At 43.4% G+C, this 25,492-nt stretch overlaps 1 protein-coding gene across 1 annotated transcript in view; it reads left to right on the top strand.

Moving 5' to 3' along the window:
* nlgn2a (neuroligin 2a) overlaps positions 1 to 25,492 on the top strand; it is a 225,710-nt gene that overhangs the window by 110,224 nt on the left and 89,994 nt on the right. Inside the window, exon 4 of the mRNA XM_064940422.1 lies at positions 18,487 to 18,636. Within this exon, the coding sequence (XP_064796494.1) occupies positions 18,487 to 18,636 (150 nt within the window). The remainder of the gene's footprint in view (positions 1 to 18,486; positions 18,637 to 25,492) is intronic.

Genomic DNA, 25,492 nt, shown 5'->3' with positions numbered 1-25,492 from the left:
GGCCTGATTGGTGAAGTGCTGCAGAGATAGTTATCCTTCTGGAAGGTTCTCACATCTCCACATAGAAACTCTGGAGCTCTGTCAGAGTGATCATCGGGTTTTTGGTCACCTGTGTAACTAAGGCTCTTCTCCCCCGATTGCTCAGTTTGGCTAGGCGGCCAGCTCTAAGATGAGTTTTGGTGGTTCCAAACTTCTTCCATTTAAGAATGATGGAGGCCACTGTGTTCTTCGGGACCTTCAATGTGGCAAAAAGATTTTGTTACCCTTCCCCAGATCTGTGCCTCGACCCAATCCTGTCTCTGAGCTCTACGGACAATTCCTTCAACCTCATGGCTTGTTCTGACATGCACTGTCAACTGTGGGACCTGATATAGACAGGTGTGCCTTTCCAAATGATGTCCAATCAATTGAATTTATCACAGGTGGCCTCCAATCAAGTTGTAGTAACATCTCAAGTATGGTCAATGGAAACAGGTTGCACCTGAGCTCAATTTCGAGTCTCATAGAAAAGGGTCGGAACACTTATGTAAATAAGGTATTAAAATAATAATAATAGACTTTCTGAAAACTATTTTTGCTTTGTCATTATGGGGTATTGTGTGTATATTGATGAGGATTTTTTTTAAATTTAATACGTTTTAGAATAAGGCTGTAAAGTAACAAAATATGGAAAAAGGGAAGGGGTCTGAATACTTTCCGAAATCACTGTAACTACAGTCGTGGCCAAAGGTTTTGAGAATGACACATATTAATTTTCACAAAGTATGCTGCCTCAGTTTGTATGATGGCAATTTGCATATACTCCAGAATGTTATGAAGAGTGATCAGATAAATTGCAATTAATTGCAAAGTACCTCTTTGCCATGCAAATGAAATGAATCCCCAAACACATTTCCACTGCATTTCAGCCCTGCCACAAAAGGACCACCTGACGTCATGTCAGTGATTCTCTCATTAACACAGGTGTGAGTGTTGACAAGGACAAGGCTGGAGATCACTCTGTCATGCTGATTGAGTTAGAATAACAGACTAGAAGCTTCAAAAGGAGGGTGGTGCTTGGAATCAATGTTCTTCCTCTGTCAATCATGGTTACCTGCAAGGAAACACGTGCCGTCATCATTGCTTTGCACAAAAAGGACTTCACAGGCAAGGATATTGCTGCCAGTAAGATTGCACCTAAATCAACCATTTATCAGATCATCAATAACTTCAAGGAGAGCGGTTCAATTGTTTGCGAAGAAGGCTTCAGGGCACCCATGAAAGTCCAGCAAGCGCCAGGACCATCTTCTAAAGTTGATTCAGCTGAGCGATCGGGGCACCACCAGTACAGAGCTTGCTCTTGGAATGGCAGCAGGCAGGTGTGGGTCCATCTGCACGCACAGTGAGGTGAAGACTTTTGGAGGATGGCCTGGTGTCAGGAAGGGCAGCAAAGAAGCCACTTCTCTCCAGGAAAAACATCAGGAACAGACTGATATTCTGCAAAAGCTACAGGGATTCGACTGCTGAGGACTGGAGTAAAGTCAATTTCTCTGATGAATCCCCTTTCCGATTGTTTGAGGCATCCGGAAAAAAGCTTGTCCGGAGAAGACAAGGTGAGCGATACCATCAGTCCTGTGTCATGCCAACAGTAAGGCATCCTGAGACCATTCATATGTGGGGTCGCTTCTCAGCCAAGGGAGTGGGCTCACTCACAATATTGCCTAAGAACACAGCCATGAATAAGGAATGGTACCAACACATCCTCCGAGAGCAACTTCTTCCAACCATCCAGGAACAGTTTGGTGACGAACAATGCCTTTTCCAGCATGATGAGCACCTTGCCATAAGGCAAACGTGATAACTAAGTGGCTCGGAGAACAAAACATCGATATTTTGGGTCCATGGCAAGGAAACTCCCAGACCTTAATCCCATTGAGAACTTGTGGTCAATCCTCAAGAGGCGGATGGACAAACAAAAACCCACAAATTCTGACAAACTCCAAGCATTGATTATGCAAGAATGGGCTGCCATCACCCAGGATGTGGCCCAGAAGTTAATTGACAGCATGCCAGGGCAGATTGCGGTCTTGAAAAATAAGGGTCAACACTGCAAATATTGACTCTTTGCATCAACTTAATGTAATTGTCAATAAAAGCCTTTGACACTTGTGAAATGCTTGTAATTATACTTCGGTATTCCATAGTAACTAACATCTGACAAAAATATCTAAAGACACTGAAGCAGCAAACTTTGTAAGAATGTTGACAGAATACCTGGTCTATGTTCTTTGAAGGTTCTCAGATCAGTTCATTAAGTTATGGCAGAGGCATAGGCAGACATTGCTGTGTGGCTGGGCCTGAGTAAAAGTGACTAGGCCATCGTATTTCAGAAGCAATATCAAAACATCAATGATGCAGTCATGGTGCAAAGGGACATTTCCCAAACGGCCTGCCTGGCGAATGAAAGGTGCTCTGTGTGACAAATGATGAGAAACAGATGTAGGCTACTTTGAATGACCTACAATTATGGCAAGGCAAAATACAATGCAACATGTAAAGTGTTGGTCCCATGTTTCATCAGCTGAAATAAAAGATCCCAGACATTTTTCATATGCACAAAAAGCTTATTTCTCTTAAATGTTGTGCACAAACTTGACAGTGAGCATTTCTCCTTTGCCAAGATAATCCATCCACCTGACAGGTGTGGCATATCAAGAAGCTGATTAAACAGCATGATCGTTGCATAGCTGCACCTTGTGCTGGGGACAATAAAAGGCCACTCTAAAATGTGCATTTTTGTCACACAACACAATGCCACCCTGACAACTGTCAGAAACCATGTCAGGGAAGCTCATCTGCGTACCTGTCATCCTCACCAGGGTGTTAACCTGACGGCAGTTTGTAGGGCAAATGCTCACCTTCGATGGCCACTGGCACCCTGGAGAAGCTACTCTTCACTGATGACTCTCGGTTTCAACTGTATGAGGCTGATGGCAGACAGCGTGATGATGTCGTGTTGCTGAGCGATTTGCTCATCAACGTTGTGAACAGCGTGCCCCATGGTGGCGGTGGCCGGTGGGGTTATGGTAGGACAGGCATAAGCTAATGTTAAAAATAAGCAGACAACGAGCACAATTGCATTTTTATCGACAATTGCATTTTATCAATGGCAATTTGAATGCACTGAGATACCGTGATGAGATCTTGAAGCGCATTGTCGTGCCATTCATCCACCGTCATCACCTCATGTTTCAGGATGATAATGCACGGCCCGATGTTGCAAGGATCTGTACACAATTCCTTGAAGCTGAAAATGTCCCAGTTCTTCCATGGCCTGCATCTTCGCCACACATGTCACCCATTGAGCGTGTTTGGGATGCTCTGAATAACATGTACGACAGCGTGTTCCAGTTCCCGCCAATGTCCAGAAACTTCGCACAGCCATTGAAGAGGTGTGGGACAACATTCCCCAGGCCACAATCAACATCCTGATCAACTTTATGTGAAGGAGATGTGTCGAGCTGCGTGAGAATAATGGTGGTCACACCAGATAGTGACTGGTTTTCTAATCCACACCCCTATTTTCTTTTAAAGTGTATGTGACCAACATATGCATAACTGTATAAACCAGTCATGTGTAATCCATAGTTTAAGGCCTAATTAATTCATTTAAATTGACTTGATGTCCTTAGTAAATCTTTGAAAGTGTTGCCTGTTGCGTGTATATTTTAGTTCAATGTAAATAATACGGCTAGACCTTAACGGCTGCTACATTAGGCCAGATTAGCGTAGAGGTAAGACACATAGCAGGTTTATGTGGTGGTGTGTTACATGCCAATCGGTTACTCGAGGAGCTCCGACACTTCACAGTGGCTGAAGGCTTGGATGGTAGTCGCTGCTGATTCATTTCTGTGATGTGCGTTTTGCTAGATTTATGGGTAACAAAAAAAGGCAGAGGCTACATCTAATTCCATACACCATGGTTGCCACATATCGAGTCGAGGCCCTGTTCTAAACCCCATAGACTGTCCCTTAAGCTCTTCTACCGAGAAGCAAAAATAAAGAGGGTCAACTGTATAACTCATGAAACATGGGAATAAATGCAACATTTTCGTTGTGAATGCTAATATCCGGAGTCTGAGAACAGAGCGGAGTGCGGAGCTGTCTGGTGCTTAAATCTTTGATCCGACTTTCGCGGGCTCATGGCCAAGCCGCATTACCTGGCCGTGGTGCTTAATAATATAGGCCTATGCTGTGGTTTCACCTCGCACTCTTCAAACCCATATTCCCAAATATTTCATGTGATTTGTGTTTGTGTAGGCTACTTCGTGCATGATTTCTCTATTGCACTAGATACTTGATAGGGCGTATACCTCCACTAAACAACTTGATATGCATCCGTGGGTATTAAAACGTGAGTTGTGCAATGCCCACTGAAAAAAAGTGGGTATAGGATACGCAACTACACAACCACTTACAACACCGCTGACAAAACAGGCCGACTGTCCAAGTGCTACTCTGACATTAAACAAACAATGACATACACAACATGTGTATGGGGCGGCAGGGTAGCCTAGTGGTTAGAGCATTGGACTAGTAACCGAAAGGTTGCAAGTTCGAATCCCCGAGCTGACAAGGTACAAATATGTTGTTCTGCCCCTGAACAGGCAGCTAACCCACTGTTCCTAAGCTGTTATTGAAAATAAGAATTTGTTCTTAACTGACTTGCCTAGTAAAATAAAGGTAAAAATACTCTAACCAAAATGTCTATCACCTACATAGCGAGAGGGAGATTCTACAACAGCAGACAAGTGCTGTGATGTAATTGGAAAAACTATACTGTCATGAAATAACCAACATATGATCAAATCAGCAACATATTATCAAATCAGATCGACCACTTCCACTCAAAGGAGCCATCCACCATACAGGCACAACGGGTGTATTCAGGACCATGGTCAGCGCATCCGCCGGACACCAGCTCCGCAAAGGATTGCAAAAAGTGTATTGCACTATTGCATAAAGAAGCAAGGAATAACAAAGGCCTGAACACTTTTTTGCCATATGAAAAAATCTTGAACAGTACAGCGGGTATGGAATGAATAGCTCACTTTGAATAAGCGAACGCCAACTCTAGGCATTCAGGCATGAAATCATTATACGACGGGCATGAATACAATAGCTCACTTGAATCAGCAAACATAAACATGGCATGAAACATGAAATCATCATACATAGCCTAATATCACAGTGGATATGAATACAGTAGGTGGCTTTGAACCTAAACATATAGGCCTGACCTACCAAGGCAAGCATGAACACATTAGGCTAAATCGTAATTAAACAGTATTCAGGCTTACGTTTCTTGTGTGTTTCACGTTTTACAGCACAGGGCGTAGACGCCTATCGGCTTGGTGTTGAAGATGGAGATGGCTATATCATAGTCTGAAGGGTTTCATTTCAAAGGACAACAGGACTACATTGTTGAGACTTGCAGTCGGCATGCAAGATCTGATGGATGTTTTGATACGGCCTGTAGTGGAGAATAGTCTCACAACAATACATGAAGTCATAGGAAGGGTGATAATGGCCCTTAGTAGTCTATTGATGTTAGGGAAAATGTCAGGGCTGCAGCTGTCCAAAACTTCAATACCGGATGAGAATTCCTTCCTGTCCCCCCTCCCCAATTTTCCGACGCAGTTGCTGAATAAACACGGTTCATTCTGGACTCGTGAGTCTAGCGTATTTGGGCAGCTGCTCTCGGCGATTTATATTTGTTAAAATCATATTTCGATATTGCAAAATTCATTCCATCTCCCTATGTCCACGAAGTGTTATGCATAACAATGTTCTGAACTACTGACGTGATCACGATTCCTCTCTACAAATGAATAGTCCATGGACTCGGGGCTAAGTTGATTTAAAACATTACCCCGACTTTGATTTCGATTGCTTGCACTGAAGCCTTAACATTTATTCAGTGCAAACGAGTTGGGTTTGAAGCATGCCTCGATAAGGTGCTTCCAATCCGTATATCCGCCTCTAACAAATGAGCTTTCCATAGTGGCCTTGGGGAAATGTCTACGCATTTTACAGAAAAGAGCTTCCCTTGATCGAACTGTATCCCAGCCAATAAAACTATCCATACCACTTCCATGAGAAACACCTGTGTTTTCCATTGATCACTGTAGTGGGGAACACTCACATTTTTAGTTGTGTGGGTGGTTCGTCAACTGCAGGCAAATCCTTAGGTGGATTCTGACTCGTGAAGACATGCTCACCTTGATGAGGTTGGGGCTGGGTGATGGTGAGCTAACTGGGCTGTGGAAGTCGAAGCAGTAACTATGCTAACCTCCTCATGGGCTGACATGCTAACATGCTAGCCTCTTCATGGACTGACAACGACTCTGACAGATTGGGCTCAGCCGATAGAGGTAGTGGAGCAGGTGTTGTCCTCATTCTACCTCCGTGGCTTTTTGGTTGGCTGGGAAAACATTTCTGCTACATTGTGTTATTTATTACATTACCTGGAACCCTAATGAGAACGTTTGGGGAATGTTCTGTGGTGGTTGTTGCAGATGTTGTGCACAGGATTATAGTGACTGTTAGGAGAACATTCCAAGAATATTGAATACAAAAGAAATGTTAGATAAAACCCTAAGGAGAACTTCATGGGAATCTTTGTTTGAGGCAAATGTGTGTTTTGAATGACTGGCGATTAGGGACGGTGTGGGTGTGCACACAGGCACGCTAGTGCAGACACACACACACACACATGCAAACACACACACGCATACACACACACGCATACACACACACACACACACACACACACACACACACACACACACACACACACACACACACACACACACACACACACACAGGCAAGCTAGCACAGACACACAGGCATACACACACCCTGTGCTGGCTTGTCAGTGGTGGGCTGATCCTTGAACCAACTGACTGCTGGGAAATCAGAGTAGACCCTGCGTGCCTGCTTGGGAGATACACACACACACTACATGACTGCTGATGGGAGAACAGCCCTGGGAGACACAGCAGAGAAGAGACCAGCACTGAGGGTGTGTGTGTGTGCGTGTGTGCGTGCGTGAAAACAGTGAAAATTATATTGTATGTTAACAGAAAATCTTTGGAGAATGAGTACACACTTCTGTGTGTTGTTGTTATCTAGTGGTAACAGTAGGGATCAAGGGAAGTCTTCCTGCCTCTGAGTTGTAGTCTGTGCTCCAACAGAACAGATGAAAATGACATGCACTATTCAGCTCTGGGTTTAGACAAAAAAAAACAGTAACAGAAACAGGACAATACTACTCAGCCTAGTAGTAATTCTGACATGTTTTTTGGGGTGATCAGCAGCCTAGATGCTGTTCTTTCAGTGACAGGCCACTCTCAGTTTCAGCCAAGCTTAGGCAACTTCAAGACAGAACGAAGGCATACTGGGAAATGGTGGGAAAGAGAAAGAGTGGAAAGAGAGAGAAAACACGAAACCCTGCCCCCTTCCAACAAAGACCATCCGATGTCAACGGCTTCGTAGCAGCTTCAAAAACAAGTGTACTATTCTCTCCCCTCTCTTTCTGTCTGCCTCCACCACTCAGCCCTTCACCCCCTTCATCGCTCCCTCCTTTCCCTCCACTGTTTCTCTCTGATCTCTATATTCTTCGTGCTAGTCTCTCTCTCTCTCCTGATCTCTCTGTTCGTTGTCTGGCCTCCTGTAGCTGATACTTTATTTGCTCCCTGTCTATCAAGTCTCCCACCGGATGCCATTGTGTTATACCCACTTGTCTTTGTTACAATGTATGTTCCCTGTCCTCTCTCGCTCTCTCTATTTCTATCCCACCCTCCATTCCTACGCCCGCCCGCCCCCTTCCTCTCCACCACCTTCCCTTTAGCGCTCTGAGCAATCCCCTCTTTCTCCTACACTTTTCATATTTGTGTTGCTGTCACTCCTCTCCTCTCCGTCGTTCTCCTCCCCATCGCCTCAGCTCTTTGCAGCAATACAGACACTCAACGGTCTCTTCTTCTTCCTCCTCTCTCTGGGCTTTAGAAATAGCATTTGGATGAGGCCAATTTTTTTTTTTTTTTTTACGGATCAATTACAGAAATGGAGTGGAGGGGAAGCTAAGACACACACAGCATCTCATGGTATACTGATCCAGAACACCACACACACACGCACGCACGCACACACACACACACACACACACACACACACACACACACACACACACACACACACACACACACACACACTGTTGTCCCCACACCCTCTTTTCCCCACATAACTTTCTTCATCTGTTTTCAACCAGCCCAATTAAAAGCCCAATTACTATTTGGTTAACCCCGCCATTACCTAAAGCCCAATTCCTCTTTGGTTAATCCTGCCATCACCCCTTCTCTTCCTCTTCCTCCCCTTCTTTTCTTCTTATGCACTCATTCCATCACATATCCTCCACAACCTTGCCAGGATGGTGCCGACAGAGATGGTCGCCTCGCTTCAGGTCCTTAGGAAACTATGCAGTAATTGGTTATTTTATGTATCTTTTATGTATTATTTTTTACATTGTTAGTCCAGAAAATCTCAAGTGTTATTACATACAGCCTGGAAGAACTATTGGATATGAAAGTGATGTCAACTTACCAACATTACGACCAGGACTACGACTTTCCCGAAGCGGATCCTTTGTTCAGATCGCCACCCTGGACATGGGATCTAATCCCAGAGGCCGACCCAAAACAACGCGGTCGCCGCAGGAGAGGCAGTCGGAGCGGCCTACTGGTCAGACTTAAGAGGCGAGCACACCATCCACCACTTCCGAGCATATTACTCGCCAATGTCCAATCTCTAGACAACAAGGTGGACGAAATTAGGGCATGAGTTGACTTCCAGAGAGACATCAGTGATTGTAACATTCTCTGTTTCACGGAAATATGGCTCACTTGGGATATGCTGTCTGAGTCGGTACAGCCACCCGGTTTCTTCACACATCGCGCTGACAGAAACAAACATCTCTCTGGTAAGGGGGCCTTATGATTAACGACTCATGGTTTAATCATAACAACATACATGAACTCAAGTCCTTTTGTTCACCTGACCTAGAATTCCTTACAATCAAATTCCGACTGCATTATCTCCCAGGAGAATTCTTTTCGATTATAGTCACAGCCGTATATATCCTCCCCCCAAAGCAGATACCTCGACGGCCCAGAAAGAACTTCACTGGACTCTATGTAAACTGGAAACCATATATCCGGAGGCTGCATTTATTGTTGCTGGGGATTTTAACACAGCTAATCTGAGAACAAGGCTTCCTAAATTCTATCAACATATCGAATGCATGAGACTAGCTGGTAGCATTCTGGACCATTGCTACTCTAACTTCTGCGATGCATACAAAGCCCACCCCCGCCCTCCCTTCGGCAAATCTGACCATGACTCCATTTTGTTGCTCCCAGGCTATAGACAGAAACTAAAACAGGAAACACCCATGCTCAGGTCTATCCAACGCTGGCCTGACCAATCGGATTCCACGCTTCAAGATTGCTTCGATCACGTGGACAGGGATGTGTTCCAGGTAGCCTCAGACAATAACATTGACGGATACGCTGACTTGGTGAGCGAGTTTATTAGCAAGTGCATCAGTGATGTTCCCTAAACTGAAAGCGCAAACCACTGCATTTAATCATGGCAAGGTGACTGGAAACATGACCGAATACAGAACAGTGCAGCTATTCCCTCCGCAAGGCTATCAAACAAACAAAGTGTCAGTATAGAGAGAAAGTAGAGTCACAATTCAATGGCTCAGATACGAGACGTATATGGCAGGATCTACAGTCAATCACGGATTACAAAAAAAAAAAACAGCCCTGTCGCGAACATCAATGTCTTGCTCCCAGAGAAACTAAACAACTTATTTGCTCACTTTGAGGACAATACAGTGCCACTGACACGGCCAGATACCAAAGCCTGTGGGCTCTCCTTCACCATGGCCAACGTGAGTAAAACATTTAAACGCGTTAACCCTCGCAAGGCTGCCGGCCCAGACGGCATCCCTAGCCGCGTCCTCAGAGCAGGCGCAGAACAACTGGCTGGTGTGTTTATGGATATATTCAATCAATCCCTATCCCAGTCTGCTTTGCCCACATGCTTCAAGATGGCCACCATTGTTCCTGTTCCCAAGAAAGCTAAGGTAACTGAGCTAAATGACTACTGCCCCATAGCACTCACTTTTGTCATCATGAAGTGCTTTGAGAGACTAGTCAAGGACCATATCACCTCCACCCTACCTGACACCCTAGACCCACTCCATAACATTGCACACTGCCCTATCCCATCTGGACAAGAGGAATACCTATGTAAGAATGATGTTCATTGACAACAGCTCAGCATTTAACACAATAGTACCCTCAAAACTCGTCATTAAGTTCGAGACCCTGGGTCTCGACCCCGGACTGTGCAACTGAGTCCTGGACTTTCTGACGGGCCGCCCCCAGGTGGTGAGGGTAGGAAACAATATCTCCACCCCGCTGATCCTCAACACTGGGGCCCCACAAGGGTGCGTTCTCAGCCCTCTCCTGTACTCCCTGTTCACCCAGGACTGCATGGCCATGCACGCCTCCAACTCAATCATCAAGTTTGCAGACGGCACTACAGTGATAGGCCTGATTACCAACAACAACAAGACGGCCTACAGGGAGGAGGTGAGGGCCCTCGGAGTGGGGTGTCAGGTAAATAACCTCACACTCAACGTCAACAAAACAAAGGAGATGATCGTGGACTTCAGGAAACAACAGAGGGAGCATCCCCCCATCCACATTGATGGGACAGTAGTGGAGAAGGTGTCAATTTTTAAGTTCCTTGGCGTTCACATCACGGACAAACTGAAATGGTCCACCCACACAACAGCACCTCTTCAACCTCAGGAGGCTGAAGAAATTTAGCTTGTCACCTAAAACACTCACAAACTTTTACAGATGCACAATCGAGAGCATCCTGTCGGGCTGTGTCTCTGCCTGGTACGGCAACTGCACTGCCCACAACCGCAAGGCTCCCCAGAGGGTAGTGCGGTCTGCACAACGCATCACCGGGGGCAAACTACCTGCCCTCCAGGACACCTATAGCACCCGATGTCACAGGAAGGCCAAAAAGATCATCAAGGACAACAACCACCCAAGCCACTGCCTGTTCACCCCACTACCATCCAGAAAGCGAGGTCAGTGCAGGTGCATTAAAGCTGGGACCGAGAGACTGAAAAACAGCTTCTATCTCAAGGCCATCAGACTGTTAAACAGCCATCACTAACATAGAGAGGCTGCTGCAAACATACCGACTCAAATCTCTGGCCACTTTAATAAATGTAATACATTTATTTAATAAAGGTATCACTAGTCACTTTAAATAACTCAACTTTAAAATTGTCTACATGTTCTACATTACTCGTATCATATGCATATACTGTATTCTATACCATCTACTGCATCTTGCCTATGCCGCACGGCCATCGCTCATCCATATATTTATATGTACATATTCTTATTCATCCCTTTACATTTGTGTGTATAAGGAAGTCGTTGTGAAATTGTTAGATTACTTGTTAGATATTACTGCACTGTCGGTACTCGAAGCACAAGCATTTTGCTCCACTCACATTAACATCTGCTAACCATGTGTATGTGACCAATAAGATTTGATTTGAATATGATTTGTGTGTGTGTGTGTGTGTGTGTGTGTGTGTGTGTGTGTGTGTGTGTGTGTGTGTGTGTCTCTCACAGGGTTCTTTGACAGTTTTGCCTCCCCTCCCTCTCTCTGTCCGTATCCGACCCTCATTAAAAATCCACACCTCTTTATACCCCCCCCACCCACACACACACACACACACACACACACACTCAAACCCTCACACTCACACAGCCCCCTTCCTTCAACGGCAGAGCCCTTCACGCTGTGTTTGGATGTCATGGAAGCTGAATGGCAGACCTCTGATATATAGCTACTACCGTGAATGACACGCCTCTTCGCTCAGATCCTATCAACGGAAGGGAGAAACGGTGGCGGATAGCCAGTGGTTCTGGAGAGGGTTTTCACCCTGTTTTCTTCAGCCTAAACAATGTGGCGGTGGTAGGCCAGTCCCATCTTCTATGTACAGATGGATCTAAATCAAATTTATTTATATAGCCTGATGTTTACAGCTTCAGCCTAGTTATATGGCTGCTAGGATGTGGCGGTGGTAGAGTCCTCTTCTGGCTGTGCCGGGTAGAGATTATAACAGAACACAAGATGTTCAAATGACTGTAAATTGGGAACCCACTGAGTCAGATTTTCCATCTTCTATGTATACAGTACAGATATACAGATCTACTGCCAGAATACTGATATACAAACTGACATGCTGTGTGTGGTATACAGTACAGATATACAGATGTACTGACATGCTGTGTGTGGTATACAGTACAGATATACAGATCTACTGACATGCTGTGTGTGGTATACAGTACAGATATACCGATCTAACTGATCTAACTATCTTCTTCTTGAACTGCACTGTTGGTTAAGGGCTTGTAAGTAAGTCTACACTTGTATTCGGCACATGTGGCTCATCAAGTTTGATTTGATTTTGATACCTCATTCCTCTCCTGCTAGTGATCCGTACGACCTTTGCTCTGATCCATAGTGTTTAATCAGAGAGAGGGAGCCTTGATGAGGCTGTGATCTGATTGGGCTGTAGCTAGGCTTTCGTCTCCACGCATCTCATCACTGCTCATTCATCACTATGCTGTCTGCAGGCTCCTTAGAGAGGTCACACACACACACTTGCATGTGTGCACAAACACACAAACGCACACACATCTATGGAGATAACAGTCACGTACAACAGGTTGTGAAATAATGCGAAACAATAGTAAATGGAAAGTAAACAATTGCTTATTGATTTGAATGCACTCACTTGTCAACTTTATTTAAATCAATGTTTATTTTTAAGTGCAAGGTTTCTACACTACAGTATTTGTTTGGCCACTCAAGTTGTCCTAGATACCTTCCCAAAGCCCAACATTCCATCCAAATAGACGTAATTATTTCAGTCAGAATTATTTAAAAAGCCCTTTTTACGTCAGCCAATGTCACAAAGTGCTATACAGAAACCCAGTCTAAAACCCCAAACAGCAAGCAATGCATATGTATATTTCTGTGTATTATTTGAACTTATCAGGTATGAAGGTAAGACCCAGATGCGGACAATGTCGAATTAACAATGGTTTAATAATCCGACAGGGGCAGGCAATAGACAGATCAAGGCAGGCAGGGGTCAGTAAACCAGAGGTGGGGCAACGGTACTGGACGGCAGGCCGGCTCAGGGTCAGGGTCAGAGGCAAGCTCAGGGTCAGAGGCAGGCAGAGTGGTCATGCAGGCGGGCTCAGAGTCAGGACAGGCAAGGCTCAAAACCAGAAGGGCGAGAATACGAGAGACTGGGAAAAGCAGGAGCTGAGACACAAAAACGCTGGGTAACTTGACAAACAAGCCGAACTGGCAACAGACAAACAGACAACACAGGTATAAATACACAGGGGATAATGGGGAAGATGGGTGACACCTGGAGGAGGGTGGAGTCAATCACAAAGACAGGTGAAACAGATCAGGGTGGGACAGAACTATCTTTGAATTAGATAGACACGATGTCACGTCTTTCCACCAATCATTTTACTTTGTCTATGCTTTATAATTTGATTTGTATGTTGTCCCATTGAGAACCACTCCAGTTAAATACAGTACCTTTCCATATCCCACCAACGCAACAGCCTCCATCACCCATCTCTCCCAGTCATTCGTATTCATAGACACAGGAGGAAAAACGGCATGAGGCCTACGGTATATTGGAAATTATATTGTTGAGAAAATATCATTCCTATCGTTTGTGTTGTTGTTTCATTCCAATTTGATTCAATATTGTTTTAGTTATCCGTCTGTGTGTGGAAAACCTGAGACTCTCGTCTCTGCACACAGATTGATGGGAGTGATAGGATCTCCTAGTGCTATCTAACTCCCATTATAAATACATACATATTCTTGGCATGGATTGGATTCAATTGGATACACTATTCCATTTGTACCCTAGCTCTCTGCAATACTCCCTAGTCTATACCCAAGTACCGATCTTAATTTGACCACCTTTTTTTTTTGCTGAACATTTTACCAAACCAGAGGAAATGCAGATGAGCTTTGTGATTTACATAAATTCACTGAAAACGCACACTAACACACGGTTATATTCAGTGTTGCACTTTTCATGTAGGCTACTTTTGGCCAGCTAATTGCCAAACCACTAACATTAAGCACAAAATAGGTCAATTTAAGATCCTACATCCATAGGTAACTTAGGAAAGCTAAGGTAAGGAAGCTTTAGGTGAAGCTTTAGGGGAAGCATTGGTTGTAGAAATTGAAATTGAATGATAATAGTAAATATATTGCTATGCTTGAAGCTGTGGTTGAAGCTTTGGTTTGGTCCATAACACAACCATAACCGTTATAACAACAGTCACTAACATTATTTTGTTTGTTTGGTGGTTGTAATTGGATGAGAAAGAAGCATAGAGCAGATGAGATACGGAATAACAGGGAGTAGGATGAAACCCTAGACACTGATCTGAGGTGTTTTGCCACGTTAATAGAAACAGTCATGACTCATGGGGGAGTAAACTGGTCCTAGATCAGTTTTAGGGAGTAGGATGTTGAAATTGCCCCTAGACACTGATCTCAGGTTAGATTTGCATTTCTCCTCCTAATAGAAACTGTCATGACTTGTGGAAGGGTAAACTGGTCCTAGATCAGTGTCTACAGGATCGCTTTCTCTGAAACACACACACAAACTAACAAACACTCCCGCTGGTTGGTGAAGTGAAGTAAACGTTGGTGGGACGTGTCGTCGTGGCTAAACGCTAAACAGAAGTTTGGGGCTATAATCATCCCTTGTCTTGGTTCTGCTTGAGAGGATCAGCCAGACTGACTCAAGTCCTCAGGGTAACATACATCGACAGCCCTCTCTCTCTCTCTCTCTCTCTGTTTCTTTCTGTCTTTTTCCTCTGGTTTTTCTCTCTCTCTCAATTCAATTCAATTCAACTTTATTGATATGGCAAGTTAAATGACCTACATTGTCAAAGTATACATATAACAAAAATGGTGGATCCAACTGCAATAATAATAGTAGTAGTGGAAATGAGATTAACATTAACAGCAACTAACACAACAATATTAATGAGAATAATAATACATTAAAGCAATAGTAGTAGACCAGTCAAAACTAAATAGGAAATATTATTGACATTGAGCTTTTCACTGGCTGTCCCTCAGGTTGTGTCTCTCCCTCGCTCTCTCTCTCTCTCTCTCTCTCTCTCTCTCTCAGTTCAATTAAATTCATTTCAAGGGGCTCTATTGGCATGGGAACCATATGTTAACATTGCCAAAGCAAGTGAAGTAGATAATATACAAAAGTGAAATAAACAATTTCTCCACCCTCTCTCTCTCTCTCTCTCTCACTCTCACTCTCACTCTCACTCTGTCTCTCTCTCTCTCACTAATCTTCCTGTCTTTCTGTTGTTTTCCCTCTTTCTCTTTTCTCCTCTCTCTCTCTCTCTCTCTGTCTCTCTCTCTCTCTGTCTCTCTCTCTCTCTGTCTCACTCTCTCTCTCTCTTTCTCATTTTCCTGTCTTTCTGTTGTTTTCCCTCTTTCTCTTTTCTCCTCTCTCTCTCTCTCTAATACTGTGGTTACAGGTACTGTAGGACATTAGGTACGTGTAGGTCTTTATGTACTGTAGGTCTTTATGTACTGTATGGCTTTATGTACTGTAGGGCTTTAGGTAATGTAGGTCTTTATGTACTGTAGGGCTTTATGTACTGTAGGGCTTTATGTACTGTAGGGCTTTGGGTACTGTAGGGCTTTAGGTACTGTAGGTCTTTATGTACTGTAGGGTTTTATGTACTGTAGGGCTTTATGTACTGTAGGGCTTTAAGGTCCTGTAGGGCTTTAGGTACTGTAGGTCTTTATCTACTGTGGGGCTTTATGTACTGTAGGGCTTTAAGGTCCTGTAGGTCTTTATGTACTGTAGGGCTTTAGGTACCGTGGGGCTTTAGGTATTGTAGTGCTTTAGGTATTGAAGGGCTTTAGGTATTGCAGGGCTTTAGGTATTGTAGGGCTTTAGGTATTGTAATGCTTTAGGTACTGTAGGGCTTTAAGTACTGTAGGGCTTTAGGTATTGTGGGGCTTTAGTAAAGGGACATGTTATCTGGTACTGAGTCAGTTGGTTCGAGAAAGAGAGAGGAGAGGGATGCTGTGGAATAGAGGAGACTGATAGAGTAAAAGAGAGAAAAGGGGATGGATGAATAGTTGAGAAGAGAGGGAGGGATAGAGGAGGAAAGAGGGAGAAAAACGAGTGAGAAAAGAGAGGGAGGTAGATTGCATCCCCTGGGGGCCATTGTGCTGTCTGTCAGTGTTGTTGTGCCTGTAACATATCCATGGATGATAGAGGCCAGTTCTGCTCATATCAGTCTATGTGGATTGGGTGGGTGAACGTGCTTGTGTGTGTGCCCGGTGCATGCGTCTCCTTACATGCGTGCTTACGTGCATGTATGTCGGTCTGTGTGTGTGTGTGTGTCTGTCTGTCTGGTTGTGTATGTCTCTGTGCGTCTGTGTGTGTGTGTGTGTGTGTCTGTCTGGGTGTGTATGTCTCTGTCTGTCTGTCTGTCTGTCTGTCTGTCTGTCTGTATGTCTGTCTGTGTCTGTCTGTCTGTCTGTCTGTGTATGTGTGTGTGTATGTCTCTCTCTCTGTGTGTGTGTGTGTAATAGGATGTGCAGGTGGTCATTGGTGGATAATGAAATGAGTTTCAGGTGGAGACATGGCAGAGGGGTGTCAAGGGGTTAGAGATGTGTGACTGCAATATGTCTCCATGGCAACAGTCAATGAGAGTTAGTTTGTGTGATGGAATGGCTGCTGTTCAAGTGAAGGAGAGGGAGAGAGTGATAGAGAGAGAGGGTGGGAGGGAGATGGGGAGAGAGACAGAGAAGGGAGAGAGGATGAGAGAGAGAGAGAGAGAGAGAGTGAGGGAAAGATGGGGAGAGCGAGAAAGAAAGAGAGCGAGGGAAGGAAGGAAAGGAGAAATCAAACTGTATTTGTCTGTGTTTGTGCGTCAGTGTATGTGTGTCAGTGTGTGTATGTGTGTGCTGGGTTGTAATCATTAGTCCAACCAGTTGTAAAATGGCACAGTAAAATGAGAGTTTCTATTGGACAAATTCAGGTAGGTCCCTCCCCGTTCCTTTCCGTTGGCTTACAACAGGATCGGCGTAATGAATCCGCCCCTTGTGTACTGTCATTGTTATGTACGTCTGTTGTTGAATCTACACTGAGTGTACAAAACATTAGGAACACCTTCCTAACATTGAATTGCCCTCAGAACAGCCTCAATTCGTTGGGGCATGAACTGGACTGGATGTCCTTTGGGGGTGGATACACACGGGAAAAACCCAGCAGCATTGCAGTTCTTGACACAAACCGGTGCCTGCACCTACTACCATACCCAGTTCAAAAGCACTTTAATCTTTTGTCTTGCTCATTCACCCTCTGAATGGCACACAAACACAATCCATGTCTCAATTGCCTCGAGGCTTAAAAATCTTTCTTTATCCTGTCTCCTCCCCTTCATCTACACTGATTGAAGCGGATTTAACAGGTGACATCATTAAGGGATCATAGTTTTCACCTGGATTGACCTGGTCAGTCTATGTCATGGAAAGAGCAGGTGTTCCTAATGTTTAGTAAAACCAGTGTATGTGGGTTCCAGTACATGTGTACATGTGTGTTACAGCAGGGAGTTCTTCTATTTAATGGCATGTTGTGTTTCATAGAGCCAGACTTGGCAACCAATAACTTCTCTTTATCTCTCTCTCTCTCTCTCTCTCTCTCTCTCTCTCTCTCTCTCTCTCTCTCTCTCTCTCTCTCTCTCTCTCTCTCTCTCTCTCTCTCTCTCTCTCTCTCTCTCTCTCTCTCTCTCTCTCTCTCTCTCTCTCTCTCTCTCTCTCTCTCTCTCTCTCTCTCTCTCTCTCTCTCTCTCTCTCTCTCTCTCTCTCTCTCTCTCTCTCTCTCTCTCTCTCTCTGGTAAGCTGATGCTATAGTGGTTATTTATGTTACAGTTCTGCTCCGCTGCGCCCTCATATTAATTATCCTCCAACCCAGGTGCTCGGCAGACACAGACGACAGACAGACAGACTACCACCCGCATAAAAACATAATTGAAGTCAGAGTCCCCTATATATACACACAGTAGATCTACTACACTGCCTCACAGAATCCACTGTATCCCGTTAGCTGGATTCACACTGATGATTCTAAAAGGTACATGGCTTTAGAGTTGATCTTTGTTCGTGATGGAGGAACATTCATTGTCTTCCTATTTCTATTTGTCTCCCTCTTCTTGTGTGTGTGTGTGTGTGTGTGTCTGAAGACATCCGTGACCGTAGGAAGAAGCCAGTGATGCTGTTTATCCACGGAGGCTCCTACATGGAAGGAACCGGAAACATGTTTGACGCCAGTGTCCTCGCCGCCTACGGCAATGTTATCGTGGTCACTATGAACTACCGTCTGGGCGTCCTCGGTAAGTTCTGACTACCGCTGTGTGTACACACACACACACACATTGCACGCAGTCATGCTTGATCGACACAATACATTTCTGTCTGAACGTTCTGTAAATTCCCATGAACAGGCCCCAGGCGTAGACAATCAAGTCAAACGAATTAGTAGTTGATTCAAGAAGGCAGTTTTGGGATATTTCGTTTTCTTTTAACACTTAGCCATGTTTTGGTACTGTTAGCTCTCTCAGTAACACTGTTCTTGTACCCGTGCAATAAAACTGTCACTTATTTTTCAAGCAACATTTTCATGAGCATGTTGTTACGTGATACTTTTTATAATTGCATAGTAATGAGCTGAGAGTTTTTGTAAGTACTTCACACAAGAGGAATAGTGACTGCTCCTTATTCCACTTCTGTAATAACTTTGTTATTATCCAATTATAAAGCAAAGACCTATGTAAAAAAACAATGTTCCTATTGTAATAATCACAAAGTTACTACACATGTACAATAACTTTATGTCAAGTGGTACTGCATTGCCTTATGTCTCACCCATTATGAAAACATATATGTTAGTCTTTTTGAAGCTGCGTAAGAGGTGATTCCACGTCCCTCGTGTGTTTAATTCTAGGCTACAGGGTATATTAAGCTTCATAGCTAAGAGCCGTCCAAAACATGTGCTTATGCCCATATATTTAGACTAAGTCAACTGTTGTAGTTTTTGGTTCTTCAGCAAATATTTGGCACCCATCAAATAAGTATTTTTGTTTTTAAATAACTTGCATTTATTCAAATAACTTTTCAATATGATTTGGTTTTCTTAAAGGTATTCAAAATACCTTTCAAATACTATTTGTTTTTCTGAGCACATTATTTGAATATCAAAGAAAATAGTTGCCTTTTCGTTGAATCTCTATATCAATATCTATATATATTTGACTGCCTTGAGTATTTGAAAAGTTGTGTTTTTAAATAAACTACCAAATTGAACAACTACCAAATTGAACAACTACCAAATTGAACATACAACACAAACACACATAAACACCCCCGCACACACTGCATTCCCAGCTATCTGAAATGATCTATTTCCTCCATCTCTTCACTGATCACAAATGGGAAAAGATAACGAAGGAGTATTGCAATACGAAGGAAATATCTCAACTATCTGTGTTCTCCAAAGTTTCTTCTCCACATACTGTAATTCCACTGTTGATTGCTCTTGTCTGCAGAGTTCCTCTGATGTAAGGTCTGGCATCGATTGGTCTGGTCTGATGCAAGTGCTTTGTGTGCAGACAGAGTCTGAGCTCACTGCTAAATATATATTTTTTCACAAGACAGAAATATTGGAGCGAGTCGTAGTCATGCAAATTAAAGACATCTTTATAGGGTCGGAAATATACTTCCCTATTTTTCACTTTAACTACACCAGCGCAGAGCAGAGCAAGGAAAATAGATCACACGACTTTCATCTTAGAAGATAAAAGTAGATAGAAGTAGATTAAAAGTAAGTCTCGGACTTCTCAGATATGATGCATTTTTGAAACCACGAGCACTCATGTGATACTGTATGCCTGGGTCATAGAGATGTATCATACATGTTCTATTTAATGCTATGTCCTAAGTATTTAACCCTCGAGAGTCTATTGACGCACTGGTGCATCAATTTAAGAAATTAATTTTTTAAAATCCCTATCAAAATCCGTCAATTTAAGTTAGAGATATTTCTATTTTTGCACGGGCTGGATCTCGATATCCAGCATTGGCCAATGGCGGCCTTCTGCATCTGTGGTGGAAGCTACAGAGCTACAGCGGTGTTTGTCAGAGAATGAAACGTTCAGAAAAAAAACGGTTTTCTCACGAAAACGTATGTAGCATCTGAACGGTTTGGCCTAAAAAATAATATGATCTAATAATAATCTGATAATCTAATAATAGTAATGATCTAATAATAATCTGATAATCTAATAATAGTAATGATCTAATAATAATCTGATAATCTAATAATAGTAATGATCTAATAATAATCTGATAATCTAATAATAGTAATGATCTAATAATAATCTGATAATCTAATAATAGTAATGATCTAATAATAATCTAATAATATAATAATAGTAATGATCTAATAATAATCTGATAATCTAATAATAGTAATGATATAATAATAATCTGATAATCTAATAAGAGTAATGATCTAATAATAATCTGATAATCTAATAATAGTAATGATCTAATAATAATCTGATAATCTAATAATAGTAATGATCTAATAATAATCTGATAATCTAATAATAGTAATGATCTAATAATAATCTGATAATCTAATAATAGTAATGATCTAATAATAATCTGATAATCTAATAATAGTAATGATCTAATAATAATCTGATAATCTAATAATAGTAATGATCTAATAATAATCTGATAATCTAATAATAGTAATGATCTAATAATAATCTGATAATCTAATAATAGTAATGATCTAATAATAATCTGATAATCTAATAATAGTAATGATCTAATAATAATCTGATAATCTAATAATAGTAATGATCTAATAATAATAATATGATTGCATCTATGGAAAGATGAGACTCTCACGAAAACGATGGTGGCCTCTGTCTGAAGGTAACCGGGTACCGGTTTTGAAAACAAAGGCAACAGCATCATGCTTACAAAAGCAGCAGCACAAGCTGCCTGTATTGTACGCTACCTGTAACGTTCAGAAGTTTGTGTTTGTATTCATTGTGGATCCCCATTAGTTCCTGCCAAGGCAGCAGCTACTCTTCCTTGGGGTCCAGCAAAATTAAGGTAGTTATGTACTATTTAAAACATTACATTTCACGACAGATTTCACAACACATTAAGTGTGTGCCCTCAGGCCACTACTTTACTATCACATATCTACAACACAAAATCCATGTACGTGTGTGTATAGTGTGTATGTTATCATGTGTGTGCGTGTGTGTGTGTTCGTGTGCGTGTGCGTGTGTGTGTGTGTGTGTGTGTACCTGTGTGTGTGTCTCTTCACATTCCCCGCAGTTACATAAGGTGTATTTTTATCTGTTTTTTAAATCTGATTCTACTGCTTGCATGAGTTACTTGATGTGGAATAGAGTTCCATCTAGTCATGGCTCTATTTTGTACTGTGTGCCTCCCACAGTCTGTTCCCATAGTCTGTTATAGACACACACACACACACACACACTTTATTGTAACAGATTTATTTTTCATACTGTATATCCAATGCGATGAATGACATATTAATGTGAAACGTGTGTGTGTGTACATGCATATGTGTGTGCGCGCTTTAGTGCGTACTGCACGTGTGTCCATCCTGAACAGTGTAGGTTGTCAGGCTCTGCGTGTGATCTCAGTTCAGACGCTGATCATGGTGACCTTTCAAAACCATGAATGATAGGATACAGTACATGGTATATAATTAAGCAATAAGGCCCGAGGGGTTGTGGTATATGGCCAATATACCACGGCTAAGAGCAGCTCTGACGCACGACGCAACGCGGAGCAGCTCTACCACTGTTTTACTCTGACTACAGTGGTAGGAGTAAATCCTGGTATTCACTGAATTCACTTTCTCACTTAGAGCCCCTTAGAGACCGTTTATTTGTGGAACCACTACATTTAGGTTTGTCTCTTCAAGGGATACTTCTGGATTTTGGCAATGAGGCCCTTTATCTACTTCACGACACTAGGACGCTAGTAGATACCCATAGACTTAGTTAGCATTGGCTCGTGAAACTACCTCTAACTTCCCTCATACAAGACACAGAGACATAAAGATGGTATCCATGAGTTCATATGACTCTGGGGAAGTAGATTAAATTCCGAAGTATCCCTTTAAACTACATGTTTAGTGTCAGGTGGTTTTATCCCCCATTACCATAGAATAAATCCCATCAAGTCATTAGTTGTATACCATTTAATTATCCCTTTAACATGATCTACATTACTGTATAAACTGGGTGGTTCAAGCCCTGAATGCTGATTGGGTGACAGCCGTGGTATATGAGACCTTATACCACAGATATGACAAAACACTCATTTTTACTGCTCTAATTATGTCGGTAATCAGTTCATAATAACAATAAGGGACCTTGGGGGTTTGTGGTATATGGCCAAAATAGTACCGCTAAGGGCTGTGTCCAGGCACTCCGCGTTGCGTCGTGCATCAGAGCTGCTCTTAGCCGTGGTATATTGGCCATATACCACACCCTCGGGCCTTATTGCTTAATTATATACCATGTACTGTAGCCTATCATTCATGGGTTTGAAACGACACCAGCTCCAGCTCTCATATTTCTCCCAGTCTCCACATCAATCTTTGACCAGGTGACTTTCATCACCCTTCCTCTCTCTCCTCTACTCCCCCATCCATCCATCCCTCAGGCACTTATTGTCCCTGTACCAGTGTCTGTGTCATGTTTGAACCTGCTCTGTCTGTCTCTTCTCTCTGATTTAAACCACCTCTCAACCTCCCTCTGTCTGTAGCGTTGATTAAAATGTGTGTGTGTGTGTGTGTGTGTGTGTGTGTGTGTGTGTGTGTGTGTGTGTGTGTGTGTGTGTGTGTGTGTGTGTGTGTGTGTGTGTGTGTGTGTGTGTGTGTGTGTGTGTGCGTGCGCATGTGAACAAACCAACACCTCACGTCTTTCCGACTCTCTGATTGAAACCATGACCAGCATCCGGTCGGCAGTGACAACAGTGGTTACCATGGTAGCACCACAGTAAAAACTCCACTCTACTAAGCTACCGTAGCATGGTGCCAGAGTGTTGAAATTCACAAAATAATGTCTCTTTATAGCTTTTAGCTTCACAGTAGCATTTGTAAAGCGGTACACTGCCTCTATACAGTATGTAGCTATTGCTATATAGCTAGCGCTACTTTTCAATACACAAGCCACAGTGTGGACACTCGTATAGGATTCTCATACATACTGTAGCTCTTAGCAGTAACCTGTTAGCGCTATAGCGCTACAATGGCTGACTCTACGCTATTGCTACATTCCAACACAAGCCACATAGGAATATGCTAATAGCTTTTAGCTTAACAGTAGCCTGTTAGTGCTGTTGCAGGCTAGCTGCTCTGCACCTGTCTACAGGAGGGAATTCCTTCCTCTGTGTTAAATATATAATTTATGTATATAGTATAGCGTAGCCTAGAGCTGCTGAGAGCCTGCCAAATTAGCGCGGGACCTTGCCTCTGCTGCCTTTAGCGACACAGACGTACAGTCCATACGTCACTTCAACTGGAATGAGGTTTTTGAAACCACTACCGCTATGGGACCTGGGACTACTCCGAGAGAAGAGAGGGATGGAGAGAAAGAGATGGAAAGAGGGCGGGATGAGCAGAAAGTAGTCATCTATTTAGAGACGTACATTGTAGAGCAGAAAAGGAGAGAGGATGTTAAACTTGTGTGTGATGTGTGTGTGTGTGTGTGTGACAGAGATGGAGGGGAGGTGAATGGACAGAGGGCAAGAGAAGGCATTGAGAGATGAGAAAAGAGAGTGAAAGAGATGAGATGGAGGGGGTACTGTAAGAGAGAGGCGGTAGAGAGAGAAGAGCGAGGAGAAAGGCTGCATTTGCCTGTGATGCTAAAAATAAATCCTGCAGAGCTGTTTTTTAAATCTGCAGCGAAGCACACATTCATTCACAGTACAATTATACAATATGGGCCAGGACGGATACGCGCACACACACACACACACACACACACACACACACACACACACACACACACACACACACACACACACACACACACACACACACACACACACACACACACACACACACACACACACACACACACACACAGAATACACCTCACATTAAACACAAACATTCACAAACATAGTCTAGTGGTGGTATCCTACACAGAACATCGGCACACACACATAGACACCGACCGCAGCGCCAACTGAATTCGTATTCAGGACACTGCCTGGTGAGAGAAAGGCTAGCTCCATGGGGGGCCTCTTAGCGAGTGTGTTTCGTGTGAGTGACAGCGGGTTCTATGGACCAGACTGTGGTTTGAAATGTGTCCTGACAGGACTAGAGGAGATATTAAGACGCCAGCAGAGAGAACCCCCACAACCTTCCTTCACACACACACACACACACACACACACACACACACACACACACACACACACACTCTTCTTCCTCCTAACCAAGTCCATCCGGACCGTTTCCATGGCAACCCCAGGCAGAATTGATAAGCGAAAAGTCCTCTTGACTCGGCGGAGAGATCGAGCGCGGTAGATGAGAAGGAGAGAGGGTCAAGGGGAGAGGGAGAAGGAGAGAGAATGCAGTGACTTTGAGAACGAGGGATAGGTCTGGAAAAGGAGAGGGAGGAGAAGGGAGAGATGACAGTAATAACTAGGCTGATTTCTTTTTTCTGGAAGAAGAGATTAGCACCTCCGCTGGCCTGAATGAGACACACCCACACATGTTCTCAAACACACACACACACACACACACACACACACACACACACACACACAGTCACCTAATTACTTCCCCCTTCTCCCTCCTCTCCAGCCAGTGATGTCACGTCTGTCGTTCCCCTTCATTGTTCACCAGACACTGTTTCACCTCTGAGTGTCCCTGTCCTCCCCTTTTCCTCTCCTTTCCTCTACCTTCCCTTTCTCCCCCTCTCTTCTATTCTTCCTCACCTCTGTACTCCCAGTCTCCTCTCTTCTCCCCCTCTCCCTCCTGTCTCTCCTCCTTCACTTCCCCATCTCCTCTACCTTCTTTCTCTACCCTCCCCTCACCTCTCTACTCCTCCCTTCTTTCTCCTATTCTCCCCTCCTCTCCTCCATCTCTTCTCCCCTCCAGCCTCTTTGTACACGTTA

The sequence above is a fragment of the Oncorhynchus masou genome, chromosome 27, assembly GCF_036934945.1.
Source record: "Oncorhynchus masou masou isolate Uvic2021 chromosome 27, UVic_Omas_1.1, whole genome shotgun sequence".
Lineage (NCBI taxonomy): Eukaryota > Metazoa > Chordata > Actinopteri > Salmoniformes > Salmonidae > Oncorhynchus > Oncorhynchus masou.
Note: the sequence above shows the minus strand (reverse complement) of the source record. Positions and strands in the feature narration are given on the sequence as shown.